At 46.8% G+C, this 21,273-nt stretch overlaps 1 protein-coding gene across 4 annotated transcripts in view; it reads left to right on the forward strand.

Annotated features, from left to right (window-relative positions):
* Nucleotides 1-216: 216 nt before the first annotated feature.
* Nucleotides 217-21,273, forward strand: part of PPP4R1 (protein phosphatase 4 regulatory subunit 1) — a 159,366-nt gene continuing 138,309 nt past the window's right edge. For 3 of the 4 annotated variants that reach the window (XM_077492449.1, XM_077492450.1, XM_077492451.1), the window contains exons 1-2: nucleotides 217-438; nucleotides 7,869-7,913. In XM_077492449.1, the coding sequence (XP_077348575.1) occupies nucleotides 432-438; nucleotides 7,869-7,913 (52 nt within the window). In that variant the 5' untranslated portion in view covers nucleotides 217-431. The remainder of the gene's footprint in view (nucleotides 439-7,868; nucleotides 7,914-21,273) is intronic. The other variant, XM_077492452.1, reaches the window with a different exon arrangement.

Genomic DNA, 21,273 nt, shown 5'->3' on the forward strand with positions numbered 1-21,273 from the left:
GGTTTAAGTGCCCAGTAAGCAAGTGGTTAATCAGAGGGGTGTGAGCAGTTATAACTGACACTGTACACCCCACATTCCCCGATCAGAGGGGTGTTCCCAATCCCCTAACACACTATAACCCATACACCCCCCTTCGGCCTCCACACATACTGATTTCCCGGGAGTAGAGTCCTTCCACTCATGTCCCAGCTCTCCCTCGGAGGTCACATGGTGCGGTCACATGACTGTGATGTCATCTCCTCCCCCTAACCACTCCGATCTCGGATGTTCAGTGCTCCGAGACTGTAACTTGTGAATTGGAGGAAAGCACGGAGGCGCATTGGGGACGTCCACCCTCCCCTCGGTGACCGCACCTCATACACACCCCCGGGAGCTGGGCGGAGACTGTGCGGGCTGCAGACTCCATGTAGCGGCGCGGCCTGGGACACAAGATGGCGGGTGAGAGGAACGGCGCCGTGTGCGTGTCATAGAGAGTGTCATGTGCCATGGCAGCGTTGTGACTGGGCCGGGGCGGGAGAAAGAGGCCAGTGACTGGTGTGTGTGCTGGGACTTGTCTATGGACTCATACACAGGGCTGTGATATTAGTCCCAGCAAACCGGCCTGTCACTTTTTTTGGCTGCACTTCTCTCTACTGTCTTCACTGAGTAGTTATGTGGAGGGGGCCACTAGACACTCCCTGCAATGTCTGAGGACTGTCCATAGGATAGTACGAGGAGGGGGACGGGCAGCGTCTGTAGGACAGTACGAGGAGGGGGACGGGCAGCGTCTGTAGGACAGTACGAGGAGGGGGACGGGCAGCGTCTGTAGGACAGTGCGAGGGGGGGGGACGGGCAGCGTCTGTAGGACAGTGCGAGGAGGGGGACGGGCAGCGTCTGTAGGACAGTGCGAGGAGGGGGACGGGCAGCGTCTTAAGGACAGTGCGAGGAGGGGGACGGGCAGCGTCTGAAGGACAGTGCGAGGAGGGGGACGGGCAGCGTCTGTAGGACAGTACGAGGGGGGGACGGGCAGCGTCTGAAGGACAGTGCGAGGAGGGGGACGGGCAGCGTCTGTAGGACAGTACGAGGGGGGGACGGGCAGCGTCTGTAGGACAGTACGAGGGGGGGACGGGCAGCGTCTGTAGGACAGTACGAGGGGGGGACGGGCAGCGTCTGTAGGACAGTACGAGGGGGGGACGGGCAGCGTCTGTAGGACAGTACGAGGGGGGGACGGGCAGCGTCTGTAGGACAGTACGAGGGGGGGACGGGCAGCGTCTGTAGGACAGTACGAGGGGGGGACGGGCAGCGTCTGTAGGACAGTACGAGGGGGGGACGGGCAGCGTCTGTAGGACAGTACGAGGGGGGGACGGGCAGCGTCTGTAGGACAGTACGAGGGGGGGACGGGCAGCGTCTGTAGGACAGTACGAGGGGGGGACGGGCAGCGTCTGTAGGACAGTACGAGGGGGGGACGGGCAGCGTCTGTAGGACAGTGCGAGGAGGGGGACGGGCAGCGTCTGTAGGACAGTGCGAGGAGGGGGACGGGCAGCGTCTGTAGGACAGTGCGAGGAGGGGGACGGGCAGCGTCTGTAGGACAGTGCGAGGAGGGGGACGGGCAGCGTCTGTAGGACAGTGCGAGGAGGGGGACGGGCAGCGTCTGTAGGACAGTGCGAGGAGGGGGACGGGCAGCGTCTGTAGGACAGTGCGAGGAGGGGGACGGGCAGCGTCTGTAGGACAGTGCGAGGAGGGGGACGGGCAGCGTCTGTAGGACAGTGCGAGGAGGGGGACGGGCAGCGTCTGTAGGACAGTGCGGGGGGGGGGGGCAGCGTCTGTAGGACAGTGCGGGGGGGGGGGGGGGGACGGGCAGCGTCTGTAGGACAGTGCGAGGGGGGGGGGGACGGGCAGCGTCTGTAGGACAGTGCGAGGGGGGGGGGACGGGCAGCGTCTGTAGGACAGTGCGAGGGGGGGGGGGACGGGCAGCGTCTGTAGGACAGTGCGAGGGGGGGGGGACGGGCAGCGTCTGTAGGACAGTGCGAGGGGGGGGGGACGGGCAGCGTCTGTAGGACAGTGCGAGGGGGGGGGGACGGGCAGCGTCTGTAGGACAGTGCGGGGGGGGGGACGGGCAGCGTCTGTAGGACAGTGCGAGGGGGGGGGGACGGGCAGCGTCTGTAGGACAGTGCGAGGGGGGGGGGGCAGCGTCTGTAGGACAGTACGAGGGGGGGGGGCAGCGTCTGTAGGACAGTACGAGGGGGAACGGGCAGCGTCTGTAGGACAGTACGAGGGGGGACGGGCAGCGTCTGTAGGACAGTACGAGGGGGGACGGGCAGCGTCTGTAGGACAGTACGAGGGGGGACGGGCAGCGTCTGTAGGACAGTACGAGGGGGGACGGGCAGCGTCTGTAGGACAGTACGAGGGGGGACGGGCAGCGTCTGTAGGACAGTACGAGGGGTGACGGGCAGCGTCTGTAGGACAGTACGAGGGGTGACGGGCAGCGTCTGTAGGACAGTACGAGGGGTGACGGGCAGCGTCTGTAGGACAGTACGAGGGGGGACGGGCAGCGTCTGTAGGACAGTACGAGGGGGGACGGGCAGCGTCTGTAGGACAGTACGAGGGGGGACGGGCAGCGTCTGTAGGACAGTACGAGGGGGGACGGGCAGCGTCTGTAGGACAGTGCGAGGGGGGGGGGGGGGGGGGCGGGCAGCGTCTGTAGGACAGTACGAGGGGGGGGGGGGGGGACGGGCAGCGTCTGTAGGACAGTACGAGGGGGGGGGGGACGGGCAGCGTCTGTAGGACAGTACGAGGGGGGGGGGGGGGACGGGCAGCGTCTGTAGGACAGTACGAGGGGGGGGGGGGGGGGGACGGGCAGCGTCTGTAGGACAGTACGAGGGGGGGGGGACGGGCAGCGTCTGTAGGACAGTACGAGGGGGACGGGCAGCGTCTGTAGGACAGTACGAGGGGGACGGGCAGCGTCTGTAGGACAGTACGAGGGGGACGGGCAGCGTCTGTAGGACAGTACGAGGGGGGGGGGACGGGCAGCGTCTGTAGGACAGTACGAGGGGGGGGGGGGGGGACGGGCAGCGTCTGTAGGACAGTACGAGGGGGGGGGGGGGGGACGGGCAGCGTCTGTAGGACAGTACGAGGGGGGGGGGGGACGGGCAGCGTCTGTAGGCCAGCACGAGGAGGGGACGGGCAGCGTCTGTAGGCCAGCACGAGGAGGGGACGGGCAGCGCGTGTAGGACAGTACAGGGGGGGGGGCGACAGACAGCGCCTGTAGGATAGTACGGGGGGAGGGGGAGGAGACAGACAGCGCCTGTAGGATGGGAGGGGTGGAGACAGCGCCTGTAGGATAGGAGGGGGGGAGACAGACAGCGCCTGTAGGATAGTACGGGGGGAGAGGGGGAGACAGACAGCGCCTGTAGGATAGTACGGGGGGGGATGGGTAGCATCTGTAGGATAGTACAGGGGGGTGGCAGGCAGTGTCTGTAGGATAGTACGGGGGGAGGGGGGGGAGACAGACAGCGCCTGTAGGATAGTACGGGGGGGGAGACACAGACAGCGCCTGTAGGATAGTACGGGGGGAGGGGGGGGAGACAGCGCCTGTAGGATAGTATGGCGGGAGGGGGGGAGACAAGACAGCGCCTGTAGGATAGTACGGGGGGGGGGGTGGCAGGCAGCGTCTGCAGGATAGTACGGGGGGGGGGGGGGGGTGGCAGGCAGCGTCTGTAGGATAGTACGGGGGGTGGGGGGATGTCTGTGGGGTAACACAGGAGGCCACACCAGGTAATGTCTTTAGGATGGCATAGCGATCTGTATTTATCATTTACATACTGGAGCTGAGGGAAGCCCCTGAGCCGGTTCACACCAGAACGCAGTGTGGGAAAGGTGTGTTTCCTGCACTATGTTAAGAACGCACTGCCTTTGCGATCTGCTGTGGGTGTCAATACATTGGTGAAGACACCCCAAATGTAGATTGCAGATGCAGTGCATTTGCCAGCACCAGATCGCATAGTGCCATAGTACAATGTGATTTGGTGCAGTACGTTTGTCAAAAGTTGTGCATGCAGTACTTTTTGTGTAGTCTGGTTAGATTTGCAGCCCATTAAAATGAATGGGCAGCCGTATCGCATAGGAACGTGTAGTGCGTTCCTATTGTGAATTGGTCCTCAACAAAGCTTGCTGAAAGCCCTGCAAATGCTTTGTGAAAGCTTGCTGTTCACAATGCTCTTATAAAAGCTGAAGCCCATGTGAAACAGGCCTTCTATTCCAGTATGTAACTCTCCTGGCACAAATGAAATGTGTTTAATTTCCCTTACGTATTATCAATCTGGATATTATGCCATGTAGGGAAGAGGCTAAACATACACTGAGCTGATCAGAAGATAATTTGATTTTTGCAGTGTAAAGATGAGCCAATCATATATGAAAGCATTCCTGTGCACATTCTTTAAGGGAGTAGTTCATATTTAGGCTTCATGCACACTGGTTTATTGTAATGCGATTTCTCCTGGAAGGAGAAAATTAGCCTTAAAAACTCACCTGAGCTGCATTTTTTTTCAAACCAGTTTAGCAGAGTTCTAAGCTGCATTTGCGTTTGGGAATTTATTTAATTGTTCAGAATTTTGAATTTATTTTGGCTATTCAGATGAATAAACTCTGAAGTGCTAAACGCACTTGGCATTTAGGAGTGTTTGGTTTTTACACCCAAGCGCTTCCCTCCTGAATGTGATTTTTCTTCTGCATTTAGGAAAGGAGCTTTGACTGCCTCAGTACCCTGCTGCTCCTAATCTCTGGTAAAAGCCTATGTGTGGATGGACACACAGGCTTTTATTGAGTTGAGGGGCTTTGGCAAAAAAATAAAATAAACACGCCAAAAGCTTCTACAAGGAAGTGTAGGAGCAACCGTGTACATGAGGCCTAATAGTAAAATTTCATGTGCAGTCAAGGGGCCCGAGTAGTTAAATCGATTGTGGATTGTTTTAAATATACCTGTAGGTCAAGTGCAGCTTCCACAAAGCCTTGCCAAAAGGTAGCATTCTGAGCTTTCTATGCCATCCCGCATATAAGATGGATGGTCTGTTGAACGTGCTCCCATCATCACTGGAATGAGCGCTCTCCCTCGTCCACAAATCTGCACATGCACAGTGTGCTTTCCGTCAACCAGTGGCTCTGAGCTCCTTTAGCTGTTCTGCTGTGACTGGGTGAGGGAGAGTGCACTGCGCATGTGCACATTTTGGGGAAGGGAGTGCCTGCTCATCTAAGACTGGCCATACACCTATAGATTATCTGCAGTTTTCCTATGGTCAGATGGAAAAATTGGAACAGATTCCTCCATCTACGCTGCACTGTGTGGATGGAAGAATCTCCCACTGGCCCAAGATTCCATATCTTGCTAGTCGACCCCGCTGGCTCTCACAACACCTGAACACTCTGATTGGGTGCAGGTATTGTTTAGGTTGAGAGCCAGCGGGGCCAACTAGCAAGATACTGAAGCTTGGCCCAGTGGGAGATTCCTCCATCCACACAGTTTAGCATACATGGAGAAATCTGTTGCACTTTTTCCATCTAACCATAGAAAATCTGCAGATAATCTATAGGTGTATGGCCAGCTTAACCACTTGCCTACCGGCGCACGCCGATGTACGTTGGCAGAATGGCACGGACAGGCAAATGGGCATACAGGTACGTCCCTTCAAATTTGCCTGGCGTGCCATTGCGTGCGCGCCCCTGTCGGAAACCTCCATCACGGGCCCCACAGACTCGATCCCCGCCGGGATACCCGCGATCGCTTCACGGGAAGGAAGAATGAATGGGGAGATGCTAATGTAAACAAGCATCTCCGTTCTGCCTAGTGACAGTGTCACTGATCTCTGCTCTGTGTGACACACAGCCACGCCTCCCCCACAGTTAGAAACACACCCCTAGGACACACTTAACCCCTACACTGCCACCTAGTGGTTAACCTCTTCACTGCCAGTGTCATTTACACAAGAATCGGTGCATTTGTATAGCACTGATTGCTGTATAAATGACAATGGTCCCAAAAATGTGTCAAAAACGTCCAAAGTGTCTGCCCTAATGTCGCAGTCGCGATAAAAATCACAGATCGCCGCCATTTAAAAAAAAAAAATATTAAAAATGGCATAAAACTATCCCCTATTTTGTAAACGCTATAACTTTTGCGCAAACCAATCACCAAACCAATCGCTTACTGCGATTTCCCCTCCCCCCCCAAAATATGTAGAAGAATAGGTATCGGCCTAAACTGAGGAAAAATATATTTTTTTCATATATTTTTGGGATATATTTATTATAGCAAAATGTAAAAAATTATGCATTATTTTTTTTTTCAAAATTGTTGCTTTTTATGTTTATAGCACAAAAAAAAAACCACGGGTGATCAAACACCACCAAAAGAAAGCTCTATTTGTGGGGGGAAGACGTCAATTTTGTTTGGGAACCATGTCGCACGACCGCAAAATTGTCGGTTAAAGTGGTGCAGTGCCGAATCGCAAAAAGTGCTCTGGTCTTTGTCCTGCAAAGTGGTTAAATCCTTGTACACACTGTCAGATTATTGGATGAATTTTCGTCAGTTTTTTTTTTTGCATGGTAGTCTCAAATCTAAAGTGAAGAGGTTACACGCCATCAGAAAATTTTCATACGACAAAATTCAACATCAGAAGTCACGTAATGTGTTGAATTGTTTTGTATGTGTTTGATTTCTGAGCATTCCTAGTCTTTCTCTTCATATTTATTATTTTTTTTTTTTCTGAAAACCGTACTAATGAAAAGAAAATCGGATGTTGTGGTCACATCAGACAAAAATTTTGGAGCCTGCACATCCAGTTTTTTCTTGTTAAAATTGGCATACTAACGATCAGAAAATCAGCTGATCGGTCATTTGACGAAATTTAACTTCCGATCATCTGATTGTATCGGCCTTTAGCCTCTATGCAGGTCAGCATAGATCTCGCACTATCCCTACAGCCTGCAATCTTGCGCTGTCCCTCATCATTGCAGGAATGAGCATGCTCCCCCATCCACAAATCTACACATGTACAGTGCACCCCCCGTCCCACCCTGTCTGGAACTGATAGCAGGGGCAGTTCAGAGCCACTGGTTGTACATTGTGCTTGTGCAGATTTGTGAACAAGGGAAGAGCGATCATTCCATTACGGATAGCAGCATGCTCAACAGACCACTCATCCAATATGCAGGTTGGCCCAGATCGCTCAGAATGATATTTTTTGGCCAGGCTTTGCGAAATTTTAAAACTACTGGGACTCCTTGACTGCACTGTAAATTTTATTATAAAAACCTTTCATACAACAATCTTAACATTTTTGGATTATTTACTGTTAAAGCAGAGTTCCACACAAAAATGGAACTTGTGCTTTAAGTGCAGATGACCCCCTATCATGCCACATTTGGCATGTCATTTTTTTGGGGGAGGAGCGGATACCCTGTTTTTAGGGGCACCAAGCTCCCACTTTCAGGGCTTCGCTGTGCTGGAAGGAAGTTCACCTCTCCCTGCAATCTTCTGGGACACGTCACAGGTCCCAGAAGATTGCCCAGCCATTCGCAGTGTGCGCCAGCCGGGCGCCCACATTTTAGAATGCCCGTGCCTCCGAAGGAGGGGGAGAGAAGTGAGGCTTCCTGCACCCACATCGCTGGACCGTGGGACAGGTGAGTGTCTTAGTATTAAAAGTCCACAGCTACACTTTTTGTAGCTGCTGACTTCTAAATGGGTGGAACTCCGCTTTTAAGCTCTACAAGGGTATGCTTTGAGTTGCAAGTTAGACATTTACCCTAGATGCGTTTTTTAAAATGTATTGGCAGTATGAATGTTTAGGTAAGCATTATTGTTTTCCATTATTCTTATGTTATGTTTCTTGTAGATTTGTCGCTGCTTCAGGATGATGTTCAGGAAGAGATAGATGGATGTAGGTGTCTTTTCTCTTTTACATTTATTGCATCCATTGTTTCTGCGATTATCTTTATCATAGTTATATCTATGCAAACTTTTCATCTGTGAAGTCAGATTTTGGGCTTGCCTGTCTCCTCCTTGTAATGTATGCCTCTTTTAGTCAGAGGTAGACCACTCATTGCGTAGACAGATGCAGGGTTTCTTTCAGCTAAGCTTGCCCTCCTGCCTGCATGCCTGAGCTAAGGGCAGATGGACTCTAGGAAGTAAGTGCTACATGAATCCTCTACCCTTACACAAGAGGGCCATGACCAGAAAGGCTAAGGTGTTTTTCAAAGTGATTTCTTTTTTTTTTGTAAAATACTTTTTATTAAGTTTTATAACATACTTACAACTTCAGCCGCAGGCTGCGAGCAACAGTCACCGGTTACAGTAAAATTCCCAGCTGGCTCCCACTGCACTTTCCTCTGGTGATGCTGGGCTTTTAGAGCCCACGCAGGCGATACAGTGGTCCAGGGATTTGAAATCCCTGCTCATCTGTCAGCTTTGTGTGGCACTTTCTGGAGGGACCAGAAGGATTCGCTGTGCAGACGCTGACCAGTCAGAATCGATCTGGTTCGTTCTGGAAGTGCTGCACAGAGAAGAGCGGCTGCAAGAGATCTTTGACAGCTCAGCAAAGTCGTAAGTAAAGAGGGGCTTGGGGCGCATGTAGAGTGTTAGTTCACCTTTTAATAAAGATGAAATAACATTTAAACTCTCAAGGAGTACATAAAGTAAAGTTGGTTTATTGGGGTCATTTTCCATAATAAAAAATGTTCTAATCTGGGCAGAGAGTTCATATTAAAGGATTATTTTTTCACCTTGGCTACTATTGTGTGATATTTTTTTTTTTTTTTGCTGCAGAACTCTTTTAGGCTGGGTTCACTCTAATACAAATTTAATGCGGGTTTCTTCGCATGTCAGGGGATTGCGACTGGCTCTCTATGGAGTCAGTTCACACCTCTCCGGAGTGGCTCCGGTGTGAATTGCACTGGAATCCTGTGCATCTTTTGGTCCATTTTAAGCCAAAAATTCGCACTGAAATTGGAACGGTTAACAGGGACACGCTGGACCCATGCTGTGAGCCGCTCTGTGTGGCGGTGTGAACCAAGCCTTAAGCACAGGTTCATACTGCCAGTGGGAAATCAGCTGATTTCATTCTTGCATGTCATTACCAACTTCGGAGGCGATTTCCAAGACAGTGCAGGTTGCTGCACAGATATCTATGGGAATCGCACCTCGAAGTCACCAAAAGTAGTACATAAGCGACTTTTGGGAATCAGTGCGGCATCGCACTGATTCAGATGGTGCCATTGATGCCGATTTGACATGTCAAATCGATCCAATGTGAACCTAGGCTCGGGTAAGCATTTGTAGAAGAGTACAGCAAATAAGGGGTTTTATGCTGTAGTGTATTAGTCACAAGATAAATTGTGTTTTAAGCTGCGATTGGCAATATATTTTTAAATTCAGGCTGTCCTAATTTAAATTATGGAGAAAACAAATATTCTACCAGTTATTTTTTTGTTTTTAAGGCTGGGTTCACACCGCTGCGGGGGGAGAACCGGATGTGATTCGCACAGCAAATCACATCCGATCTCCGTAGCGCTGCGAGTTCAGCCATACAGATAGTATGGCTGAACTCGCAGCGGTCCCGCAGCAAACTCGCACAGGACCCTTTTTTGGGTCCGCAACGGAATCGGATCGCATGGGGGTTCACACCATGCGATCCGATTCCTGTGCGAGTCGGCAGATCGCACTGCGATATGCCGACGGATCTGGGGGTGTCATTAACATAACATTGACACCCCCAGCCGTCCGCATAGGGCAGTGTGAACTGCCGGCGGGAGGTATGCGATGCGGGAAAACGCCGCGGATTCGCGGCGTTCCCGCATCGCAGCAATGTGAACCTAGCCTAAAAGTGCACTGCAGGGTTGTAAACTATAATTTTATCGTGGGACAAATACCTTAACTGTCATAGTTAATTTCCAGAAAATGCTAGTTTACTGGCTGTCATACTAACCCTTGGGCCTCATGGCTTTTAGTGTGTGTGTGTGTGTAGCAGACGCTGCTTTAATTCTTCCTTGTTTTGATTCAGAACATTGAAGTTGGCCAAGCAGCTAACCTTTTTCGGACAGCAATGGCCGCACCTGCATTTCTGTCACCAGTCTTTTTTATAAAATCAGTACTGTCATACTTGGTCTTTGTTATGAAGTTATGCTTTGAATGTGTTTTTTTTTATTTTTATTATTATTAATTTTTTTGTTTTGGATAAAGTTGAATGAATTGCTTTGATGGGCCTTTGAACTACATAGCTGTTGGTAAATATACAAATATATAGACTGTACTATAAGGCCCCGTTCACACCTGAACGTAGATTTTTCATGCAGAAAGTCGTGCATTTTTTTTTTCCGTGATTTTGTACAGGTCAAAAGGTCACCAATGTAAAAAGCAGAAAAATGCCCAAATCTGCTTAAAAAAAAAAAAAAGTTCCAGAACTTGTTTGAGCTTCAGGCGTTTTGGCGTGGAGATGTGAACCATTTCCATAGAGAATAATTGATTTTTATTTTTTTTCCCCGCTCCAGCGTTTTGTAGCTTCAAGCTTCTGTCTTCAGGCAATTTGGAGTGGAGATGTGTGTGAATGGGGCCTAAGGGCTTATTCACATGGTCATTACTAGATGTACAACACCCAAATCTGCATTTTTCTGTGGACAGCTGAGAGGTTCTGCAGCTGTTTACATGTAATTGCACATGGAGGGAACTAGAGGTCGACCGATATGGGTTTTTCTCTGACCGATGCCGATATTTAGAAATCATGGTGGCCGATAGCCGATATATGATGCCGATTTTTTTTGGGCCGATATGTTAGGCCGATTTTATTTTATTTATTTATTTTTTTCCTTTTTTATTTTTTTTTTATTTTTTTTAATCCCCCTTGATCTAACACACCTTTCCCACTGGGGCGTTTTTCAGGCGCTTTTGGGCTAAAAATAGCGCCTGTAAAGTGCCTGCAAAATGGCTCCCCTGCAGTCTGTGTGAAAGACAGAGTGCTTTCACACTGAGGCGATGCGCTGGCAGGATCTTAAAAAAAAAAAAGTCCTGCAAGCAGCACGTTTTGGAGTGGTGCATACCGCTCCTCCACCACTCCTGCCCATTGATATGAATGGGCACCACTGCCGAAGCGCATGCAATGCGATTTGGCAGCAGTGCTTCATGGGCGCATATAACCTCTTCCTTGGCCGTTAGCTGGGTTATATGTGCCCCACTAGCAGCCAAATAGCACCGCTAAAATGATGGTAAAGAGCCGCTAAAACTTGTGTTTTACCATCAACGCCTGCCCGCTCCAGTGTGAAAGCAGTCTTCATAAGTGATACAGAAAATTTCTTACGTTTAAACATTTATTAAACAAAACAAACCTCCAATCAGTTTACTTGTATGTATGATTTAGATTAAAAAAACAAAAAAACTATATATTAAATAAAAACAGGTAGTCAAAACTTTTGGACGAAAAAAAAAAACGGGCTAACCTTACTGTTTTTATTTTATTTTTATTTTTTAAATAGTGTATTTTTTTCCCCAAAAAATGCATTTGAAAGACCTCTGTGCAAATGCCGTGTGACATAAAATATTGCAACAACCGCTATTTTATTCCCTAGGATCTCTGCTAAAAAAATATATATAATTTTTGGGGGGTCTAAGTGATTTTCTGGCAGAAAATACAGGATTTTTACTTATAAGCAACAAGTGTCAGAAAAGATGACTTCATTCATAAGTGTAAACATTGGATCTTTCTGTTCTTTTCTTGGCAGCCTGCCCAGAGAGGAGGAAAGATGTTTCTATGACGACTCAGGCAACTTACACTGACTTCTATTACAGAAGTCATTTCAAAGTCCCGCTGTAGTTCTAAATCGGCTTTTTATCATCACAATCGGCCGATGCCGATTATTTAAAAAACGGCAAATATCGGCCGATATATCGGTCGACCTCTAGAGGGAACACCTGCAGTTGGGAACAAGAGAGGCCCTCGGCACAAACAATCTACCTGCATGCAGAGTTGCTCCTCTTTCCCTAAATGAATGTTTTCTCTTTGAACAATTACATATACATTGTACATTCACATCAGTCCCTACCCTCAAGGAGCTTACAATCTAAGGTCCCTAACTCGCATTCATATACTAGGGCAAATTTAGACAGAAGCCAATTAACCTACCACCATTGTTTGGAGTGTAAGAGGAAACCAGAGTACCTGGAGGAAACCTACGCAGGCGTAGGGAGAACATGCAAACTCTAGGCAGGTAGTAAGAGGGTAAAAAAGGGGGTTGGCGCTGTTGTGTGTAGAAACAATGTGTATATATAAAGCAGGGGGTAAATGAACCCTGCTTTATAGTAAGTGTGTTGAATGGTTAATAAAACCCCAAAAAAGGAGGAGAAGGTTATAGTTCTGTGGAAAGCGACATGTGCTAACTGATAATTCCAAAGAAAAGTTGTAACCACCAAAAATTTGTATAAAGTAACGTGCTAATGAAAACCAAACCAGCTAGTGCTAATAAAAACACATCAACTGGTTCTGGTGAAAATATCAGCTGTAAAACTGTCATGATACTATATGTAGTGACGTGCTGACATATACTTGCATAAGAATTATAAACATCAAAAATAGTGTAAAGTGACTTGTGCTACCAAAAAAAACACAAACTGGTGCTATTGAAAATATCAGCTAAATAACTGACAATAAAACGTGACATATACTAACACAACATATCACATTAATAAATGTAAATGCATATACATAGATCAATAAATGTCCATATATCAATAAATTTCAAAAGGTGACAAGTGCTTTATCAAAGATGGTGAGAGTTTATAGGTTAAAAAGTGTTGGGTGTGATGGCTGTGCTCCCCTCTTGTGCTTTCACTCACAAGAGCGCTTCATCCCTGCAGGGCTACAAGCATATAGTAGAAGTACACTACCGATCTAGGTGTCCCTCTGGCGGAATGATCCCCTCGTTTACAACACCAGAACAAACCATCCACGGGTGAAAGGAATGTGCTAAAAAACTTCTAGTTTCCCCTCTGCAGCGTAATCTCCAGCCATATATCCACATGTATTTAACATAAAAAAGAGAGATCCTCCTAGCGTAACTCGGCAATACTATGTTTATTAAAGTTAAAAATGGAGCTCCAGTGCTCTAATCAATCCACAAAAAGAACACAAAACACGGAAACAACGCTCTCCTCGCTCCGAGCGTACGATCCGTGGAGCGCATCAGAAAAACAGGAAGTACCGGATGTGACATATTGCGTATCAAGTTAGTCCTGCAGGTAGTGTCGTGGTTGGGATTTGAACTTTTTACTGCTAGACATGAGTGCTACTCATTACACCACCGTGAACAGCCATGGACTGTGCCAGCCTGTCATTGTTTTGCAGACTTCCTAATCGGAATTAGCTGGCTGCACCAGCTACTTGAAAGCGCTGATGTAGGCGGGGTATGTTTAGGTATAAACAGCTTTAGAAATAAAGCCCTCTGGGGTAGAAACACTGTTCTATATTGGCTTCATATTCTGCTATTTTTATATATACCTTGTAAGATCAAGTTTAAGAGCAAACCTGTACTGAGAGAAACCTATTTCTGAAAATGCTGTTTGCCTGGCTGCCATACTGATATGGCTTTTTCTAGTAGTATTTTTGTGTGACACAAGTTAAATTGCACAGATATCTCTTACAAGGAGATTTTCCCACTACCAGAGTATATAATTGATATAGATGTTACTTCATTCATATTTGTGTACATCTGGGTAGGTGTTAGAGCTGCACAAATAATAGTTAAAAAAAAAATCTCGATTCAACCCCTCCTGACAATCTCTATTGCAGAGTTTGCCGATTCTTTGATATAATAAAGGGAAGAGACTTATCTGCTCACTCAGCTGTGAAAAGAAAACATCCGGGCAGTCTGCCAAGTTTTTATTATGAAACATTGTGAGCATTTCTTCCTCCTTAGATCAAAGAGATACACTTCTGTGTGAAGAAAAAATCCAGGCAGTCTGCCAAGTTTTCAGCGTAAATGCAGGAAGTTTAACCACTTAAATTCTAGATCTTTTTCTGACATTTATTTCTTAAAGCGGGATTCCACCCTAAAGTGGAACCTCCGCTGGTCGGATCCCTCCCCCCCTCCGGTGTCACAATTGACACCTTTCAGGGGGGAGGGGGGTGGAGATACCTGTCAAAGACAGGTATTTTCACCCACTTCCGGGCATAGACTCCTGTGGGAGTCTACGACATTTCCTGCCCTGCCGCGCTGTCTGTTGGGACACACACGGGTCCCAGTGACAGCGCGGAGATTTCCTATTGCGCGGCTCGCGCATGCGCAGTAGGGAACCGGGAAGTGAAGCTGATTCGTTTCACTTCCTGATTCCCTCACCTAGAATGGTGACTACAGCAGCCGAGAGCCGAGCGATCGATCGGCCTCGGCTGCCGGCATCGCTGGAACCCGGGACAGGTGAGTGTCCATTTATTAAAAGTCAGCAGCTGTAGTATTTATAGCTGCTGGCTTTTAATATTTTTTTTTTTTTTTGGTGGAATCCCTCTTTAAGTTTAAAATCAAAATTTTTGCTAGAAAATTACTTGGAACCCACATACTTTTTTATATATATATATATATATATATATATATATATATATATATATATATATATATATATATATATATATATATATATATATATATATATATATATAGCTAGCAGAGACCCTAGGGAATAAAATGGCAATTGCTGCAATGTTTTATGTCACACTGTATTTGCACAGTGGTCTTTCAGACGTAATTTTTTTGGGAAAAAAATACACTTCAATAAAAAAAAAGTGAAACAGTAAAGTTAGCCCAATTATTTTTATTTTTTTATTTTTTTTTAATGTGAAAGATGTTACGCTGTGAGAATTGTGACAGAATCGTGATCTATCTTCTAAGCAAAAAAAATTGTGATTCTCATTTTAGCCAGAATCGTGCAGCTCTAGTAGGTGTGTAGTAACATACTTTCTTATTGTACATCATGGGACACGGTCATAGTTGTTACTATGTGGGTTATAAGCCACCTTCAGGTGATGAACACTGGCACGCGCTAAGACAAACAGTCCACTCCCTATATAACCCCTCCCACTACTGGGAGTTCCTCATTTTTTTTTTTTGCCAGTGTCTAAGGTGTTGGTCATGAGTGAAGATGTGCTGTGCGGAGCTCCACTGGAGCAATCCTTGCTGGGGCTAGCTATGCAGCCGGATCCATTAAAGTGTCTTTGGCCAAATTGAATGGTACCTGGGCCTCATATCCAAAGAAATGAGGTCTTGCCTGTAACGCTTCTGTTTAGAGAGCTGGACTCCGGGATCCAGTACTTTTTGGTATTAAGGCCATAAAGTTTTTACTGGCAGTGGTGCTATTACAGGTCCAGGATTGTGGGTTTCCTGGAGGATCTCCAGCTCCTGAAGGTTTAACGGAACCCACCCGTGAAGGGTGAAGATTGGGTCTGTTGGTTTACCACAGAAAACCCTGCGGTGGGAAAGTTAAGTGGAGTTTTCTAAGAAATTATTTTCAGATTTTCTTATGAATGTCTCCTTTAAATTTAGTAAGTGTTGTCATGCCTATGTGTCACCACTGGGGGCTTTATTGAGCACTTACCATCTCTAGCTTCTCAGAGAGCCCATGCTTTGTCCAGGAAGTAGCAGGTTTCTCTTCCTCCAGCCAGCAGAAAGAGCTCCGGTAAGTCTGGGGGGTTCCCTCAACCCACCAGATGCCCTCCTGTGCTGTTTTTTCTTCCCCTCTTCTCGGGGCAAGGAATTTTAAAAAATGGTGTGAACGGCACGCAGCTCAGCGGCTTCCAGACCCCCCACTTGTCATTCCTTTTTCCCTCCCTGTTGATCCCATAGGATCGGAGCCCGCGCTCACGTGGAAAGAGCTCTTTTTTAGTAAAAAAAAAAAAAAAATTAAATAATAAAAAAAAAAGATTGGGACTTAGCGCTGCATTTGACATCCTCATATGCCCAGTGCAGGAAGGAGTGTTTTAAAAAGCACAATTTTTGCTGTTGCAGGCTACGGAGGGACACAAAAGCATAGGTGGCATATTAAAGGTTTGGTGACAGGCATTCCTTTTGACACATTGACTGCTGCATCAGGCTGGGCATTAATAGCAGCAACAAAGCTGGACTATTGCTCAAGCAAGTGAATGCATTCCTTCTGGTAGTACCCCTGCTTTGTGCATCGGGCTATGGTCAGAAGGGTGGTAAAAATACCTCAAAAGGAGCTCTAGAAAGACTTCTACAGTCACACGAAGCCTAGAACCATCTATCTCAGTAAAGATTGCATCCTTCTCTCAGAGTAATACGGCTAGTCAGAGTGAGCCATCAGGAGTGGCAAGTGTTGCAGCTGCTCTTAATACTGCAGCCCCTGTGTATATTACTAAGGAGGTTTTATTTATTTATTTTTTTTCAACCATTTTAGTTTAGAGCAAAAAAATCGATGCTTAATCTCATCCCAGAGTGGGACTTAAGCGTAACAAGTCCCCATCCATTTGCTGAGATCCCTCATGCTGAGGAACAATGGGCAAGAGATGATGTCACTGTCACTGAAGTGGTCCGCTCAACATTTTTACTGCCAGCAGTGCAGTCAATCCATGAGCCCACTTCTGGTTTGGGTTCACTAAAGCCTCCCCAATCGGTTCATGCTTTTCCTATCCATTTATGGTTTAAAAAAAGCTTATGTATTCTGAGTGGGAGCACCCAGATAAACAGTTGTATTCCTCCGAAAAAGTTTTCAATACTTTATCCTATGGAGGAAGAGTTTTTTTTTTTTTTTTTGTAAGAAAATTAAGAATTCCAGCAATTGACGCTGCTATTTCCTCTGAACAAAAATCTGACTTGTCCAGTAGACAATGGAATTCCTTTTTTTTTTTAATTTTTTATTTTTTTTTTACTATTTTGCTCACATGTTCAGCCTGAGCTGGCAGCGATTGGAGTATCTCAGTTCTTAAAGGACCATTTTATGGAGGTACTCAAGGTTATTCCTGATCAGCAGGCCCAAGACTTGGCCGGGATATCAAAAGTGTTGTGTTTTACAGTAGGCGCTATGAAAGATTCTATCCAGGCCCCACAGCTCATGCTAGGGCTGGTACATGTGCGTAGAATCCTATGGTTGAAAAATTGGTCAGCCAAAGCGCCATGCAAAGCACTTGGCCAGTTTCCCATTTCATGGTGAATGGTTATTTGGAAATGATCTGGATAAGTATATCCAAAGAATTTCTAATGGGAAAAGTCTTTTTTTCCGGGTTAAGAAGAAGTTTAAGCATTTTTCTTTTAGGCATGCTTCTTCTCCAGTGCCAGGGGCATCAGCCTCCAGGTAGTCCACAACGGCCTTCTCCGTCAAGTGCAAGAGGTAAACTCCCAGGGTCAAAAGAGGACCTGGGGGAGGAAACCCACAAAACAAAATACTAAAGCCTCCTTATGAAGGGGCATCCCCACTCACTGGGGGGGGGGGGGGGATGGGGCCTTCTACAGTTTTCAGCGCTCTGGCAGGAACAATGTCAAGACAGATAGGTGGCTTCCTCAATATCTTTAGGTTACAAATTTAGAGTTCTGAGAGTTCCTGTCTCCTTGTTTTCTCAGGTTGAGCATTCCCAGAGATCCAGTGAAAGAGAAGTCTCTCTCTAGGAGGATTTGGAGTTTATTCAGACCTTTTCATGGTTCCAAAACTACACGGCATGTCGAAACCCATTTTAGGTCTCAAAGATCTAAACCGTTTTTTGGTATATCTGTTCTTTTCGCATGGAGTCAATCCAATCAGTAGTCTCCATCCTACAAGGGGTAGAATTTCTGGCGTCAATCGACATTAAGGATGCTTATCTCCATGTGCCGATTTTGTCTGCTCACCAGAATTTTTCTATGCTTCAAGGTAGAAAATCTTAATTTTCAGTTTGTAGCTCTGCTGTTCGGTCTAGCTACTGCACCTCAAGTGTTTACAAAGGTCCTGGCTCCTTCTTTAGCCAGGCTAAGGGTTCAAGGTATAATGATACTAGCCTACTTAGATGATCTACTCTTGATAGATCAGTCGGTAGCCCACTTAAACCAAAGTTTGGTCACTGCAGTCTGCTACCTGAAATGCCTAGGTTGGATTCTCAACCTAGAGAAATCCTCCTTAAAGCCTTAAAGGAGATTGCAGTACTTGGGTCTGATCATGGATACAGTTTAGAAGAAGGTGCTTTTGCCCCAGAAAAGGGTCATTTCCTTAAAGGAACTGATTCAATTGGTAAAAACAAACAAGAATCCTTCTATTCGACTTTGCATTAAGTTATTCAGGAATATGGTGGCTTCTTTCGAGGCTGTTCCTTATGAGCAGTTTCATTCAAAACTGCTGCAAAACAGTATCCCGTCAACTTGGAACAAGAAGGTCCAAGCTCTGGACTTCCCAATGTGTTTTTGCGAAGTGCATCAGAGCCTCCATTGGTTACCAGTTATCTGGAGGTGGTAACAGATGCCAGCCTTTTGGGCTGGGAGCAGTCCTGGAAGTGGTCCAAATCGGAGATGACCTTGCCCATCAATATTCTAGAGATTCAGGCAGTACGCCTGGCCCTAGAGGTCTGGATGCTCAGACTACGGCATTATCCTGTCAGGTTCTAATCCCGCAATGCTACAGCAGTGGCCTATATCAATCGCCAAGGGGGCACGAGAAATCACGCAGCCCAGAGAGAGGTGAATCATTCTTTCTCAGGCAGAAAACATTCCTTGCTTATCAGCAATTTTCATTCCAGGGATAGAAAATTGGCAAGCAGACTACTTGAGTCGCCAACAATTGTTCCCGGGAGAATGGTCATTTCACCCCACCGTCTTTCTAATCAATATGTCAAAAATGGGGAGTCCTGGACGTGGATCTGTTTGTGTCCAGGTTCAATAACAAGATCGTCAACTTTGTGTCAAGGACAAAGGATCCGATGGCATTCGGATCAGATGCTTTGGTTTTTTCCATGGGATCAGTTTTCACTGATCTATGCATTCCCTCCTGTTCCGCTGCTTCCGCGCCTTCTTCACAGGATCAAGCAAGAACGAAAGGAGGTGATTCTTGTGGCCCAAGAGATCTTGGTTTGCCAAGATCATAAAGATTGCAGTAGAGGACCCTTGGACCCTACCACTATTGCCAGACGTTCTTTCGCAAGGTCCGATATTCCATCCTACCTTTTACAAATGCTACATTTTAACAGTTAGGCTATTGAGACCCACATTCTGAAAGACCATGTTTTGTCAGCTTCAGTAGTTCCTACTTTTGGTTAATGCTAGGAAGCCGGCCACCAGAGTCTTATACTATAGAGCAGGGATATGCAATTAGCGGACCTCCCAGGTGTTGCAGAACTACAAGTCCCTTGAGGCATAGCAAGACTCTGACAGCCACAAGCATTGACGACCAGAGGACGAGGCATGATGGGACTTGTAGTTTTGCAACAGCTGGAGGTCCGCTAATTGCATATCCCTGCTATAGAGTCTCCTGGTGAGAATCCAGGGGTTGGCACCCCAGGAAATATGTCATAGGTAGGATCCTTGAATTCCTACAGATGGGATTGGAAATGAAGCTGGCCTTGCGTTCTATCAAGGGTGAGGTGTCGGCCTTATCAGTCACCCCCCCCCAAACGACCACTTATTTCACACTCTCTGGTTCATAACTTTATTCAAAGTCTAACACGGATTAATCCTCCAGTTGGGTCACCCCTGAACCCTTGGGACTTGAATTTAGTCCTGTTGACATTACAGAAACAGCCTTTTGTGCCAATACAAGATATTCTCTTGGTCCTCTTGAGGAGGAAAATAATTGTCTTGGTTGCCATATCTTTTACTAGAAGAGTATCAGAGTTGGCTGCTCTTTTTTGTAAAGAGCCATATTTGATTATTCATTAGGATGAGGTTGTGTTGCGGCCTCATCCTAATTTTCTACCGAAGGTAGTGTCCCGTTTTCATTTGAACCAGGATATTTTTCTGCCTTCATTTTTTCCAGAACCTCGTTTTGTGAGAGGTCGCTAAATTCTCTTGATGTGGTCGGTCAAGGTCTGTTTTAAAAGTGACCGCGCAGATTCGTAAAACAGTTGTTCTGTTTGTGTTGCCTGACGGTCCTAAAAGAGGACAGGCAATGTCAAAATCTACTATTTTTAAATGGATTCGCCAGGCGATTGTTCAAGCTTTATGGTTTAACCACTTCAATACAGGACATTTATACACCCTTCCTTCCCAGACCAATTTTTAGCTTTCAGTGTTCTCACACTTTGAATGCCAATTACTCAGTCATGCAACACTGTGTACCTAAACACAATTTTTTCATTTTTTTTCATACGAATAGAGCTTTCTTTTGGTGGTATTTAATCGCCACTGGGTTTTTATTTTTTGCGACATTAGTGAAAAAAGAGCGAAAATTTTGAGGAAAAAAAAAACTACGAGATACCGAGGACGTCATATGACACCCGCCCAGGATGGGAGGTCCCATCTGCGGACGTCGTATGACTATAGCCTGGTATTGAAGTGGTTAAAGAGGAAAATTCCTCTTCCTCCTCCTTCTTTTTTTTTTTTTTTTTATGTTTAAGGCGCACTCCACTAGAGCTGTTGGTGCTTCTTGGGCAGTGCATCACCAAGCCTCCATGGTTCAGATATGCAAGGCATCAACTTGGTCTTCAGTTCATACGTTTACCAGATTTTATCAGGTAGATGTAAAGGTCATGAGGATATTGCCTTCGGGCACAGTGTACTGCAGGCTGCAGTATGAGTCTTCTGGTCTCTTAGTGCCCTACTTTGTGTCTCCCTCCCTTCAGTTGGCATTGCAATGTTACATCCCATATAGTAACTACTATGGCTCTGTGTCCCGTGATGTACGATAAGAAAATAGGATTTTTGTAACGGCGTACCTGTAAAATCCTTTTCTTTTTTTTAAGTACATCACTGGACACACAAGTCCCTCCCTTCTTGGGATGAATGAATGATTGAAATACTTGTATAGCGCACAATGCGAACTGAATCGCCTCTAGGCGCTGTGGCGAGCTTTGATCATCTGCTAAAAGAGGAAGGTCTTGAGTTTTTTTCTAAAAGCCAGGTGATTTTCTTCCAGGCGGATGTTGATTGGTAGAGCATTCCATAGCCGAGGCCCTTGGACAGCGAATCTCCGATCACCTTTGGATTTATACCGGGCTTTGGGCACGAGGAGGAGGTTTTTGTTGGCTGATCGAAGACTGCGGTTTGGTGTGTAATGATTTATTTTCTCCATTAGGTATTGCGGAGCTTCTCTATGCACGCATTTGTGGGTGAGGCAAAGGGTCTTGAACGTGATCC

Source organism: Lithobates pipiens, unplaced genomic scaffold (genome assembly GCF_037356315.1).
Source record: "Lithobates pipiens isolate NorthernLeopardFrog02 unplaced genomic scaffold, aLitPip1_a1.2 Scaffold_19, whole genome shotgun sequence".
Classification (NCBI taxonomy): Eukaryota; Metazoa; Chordata; class Amphibia; order Anura; family Ranidae; genus Lithobates; species Lithobates pipiens.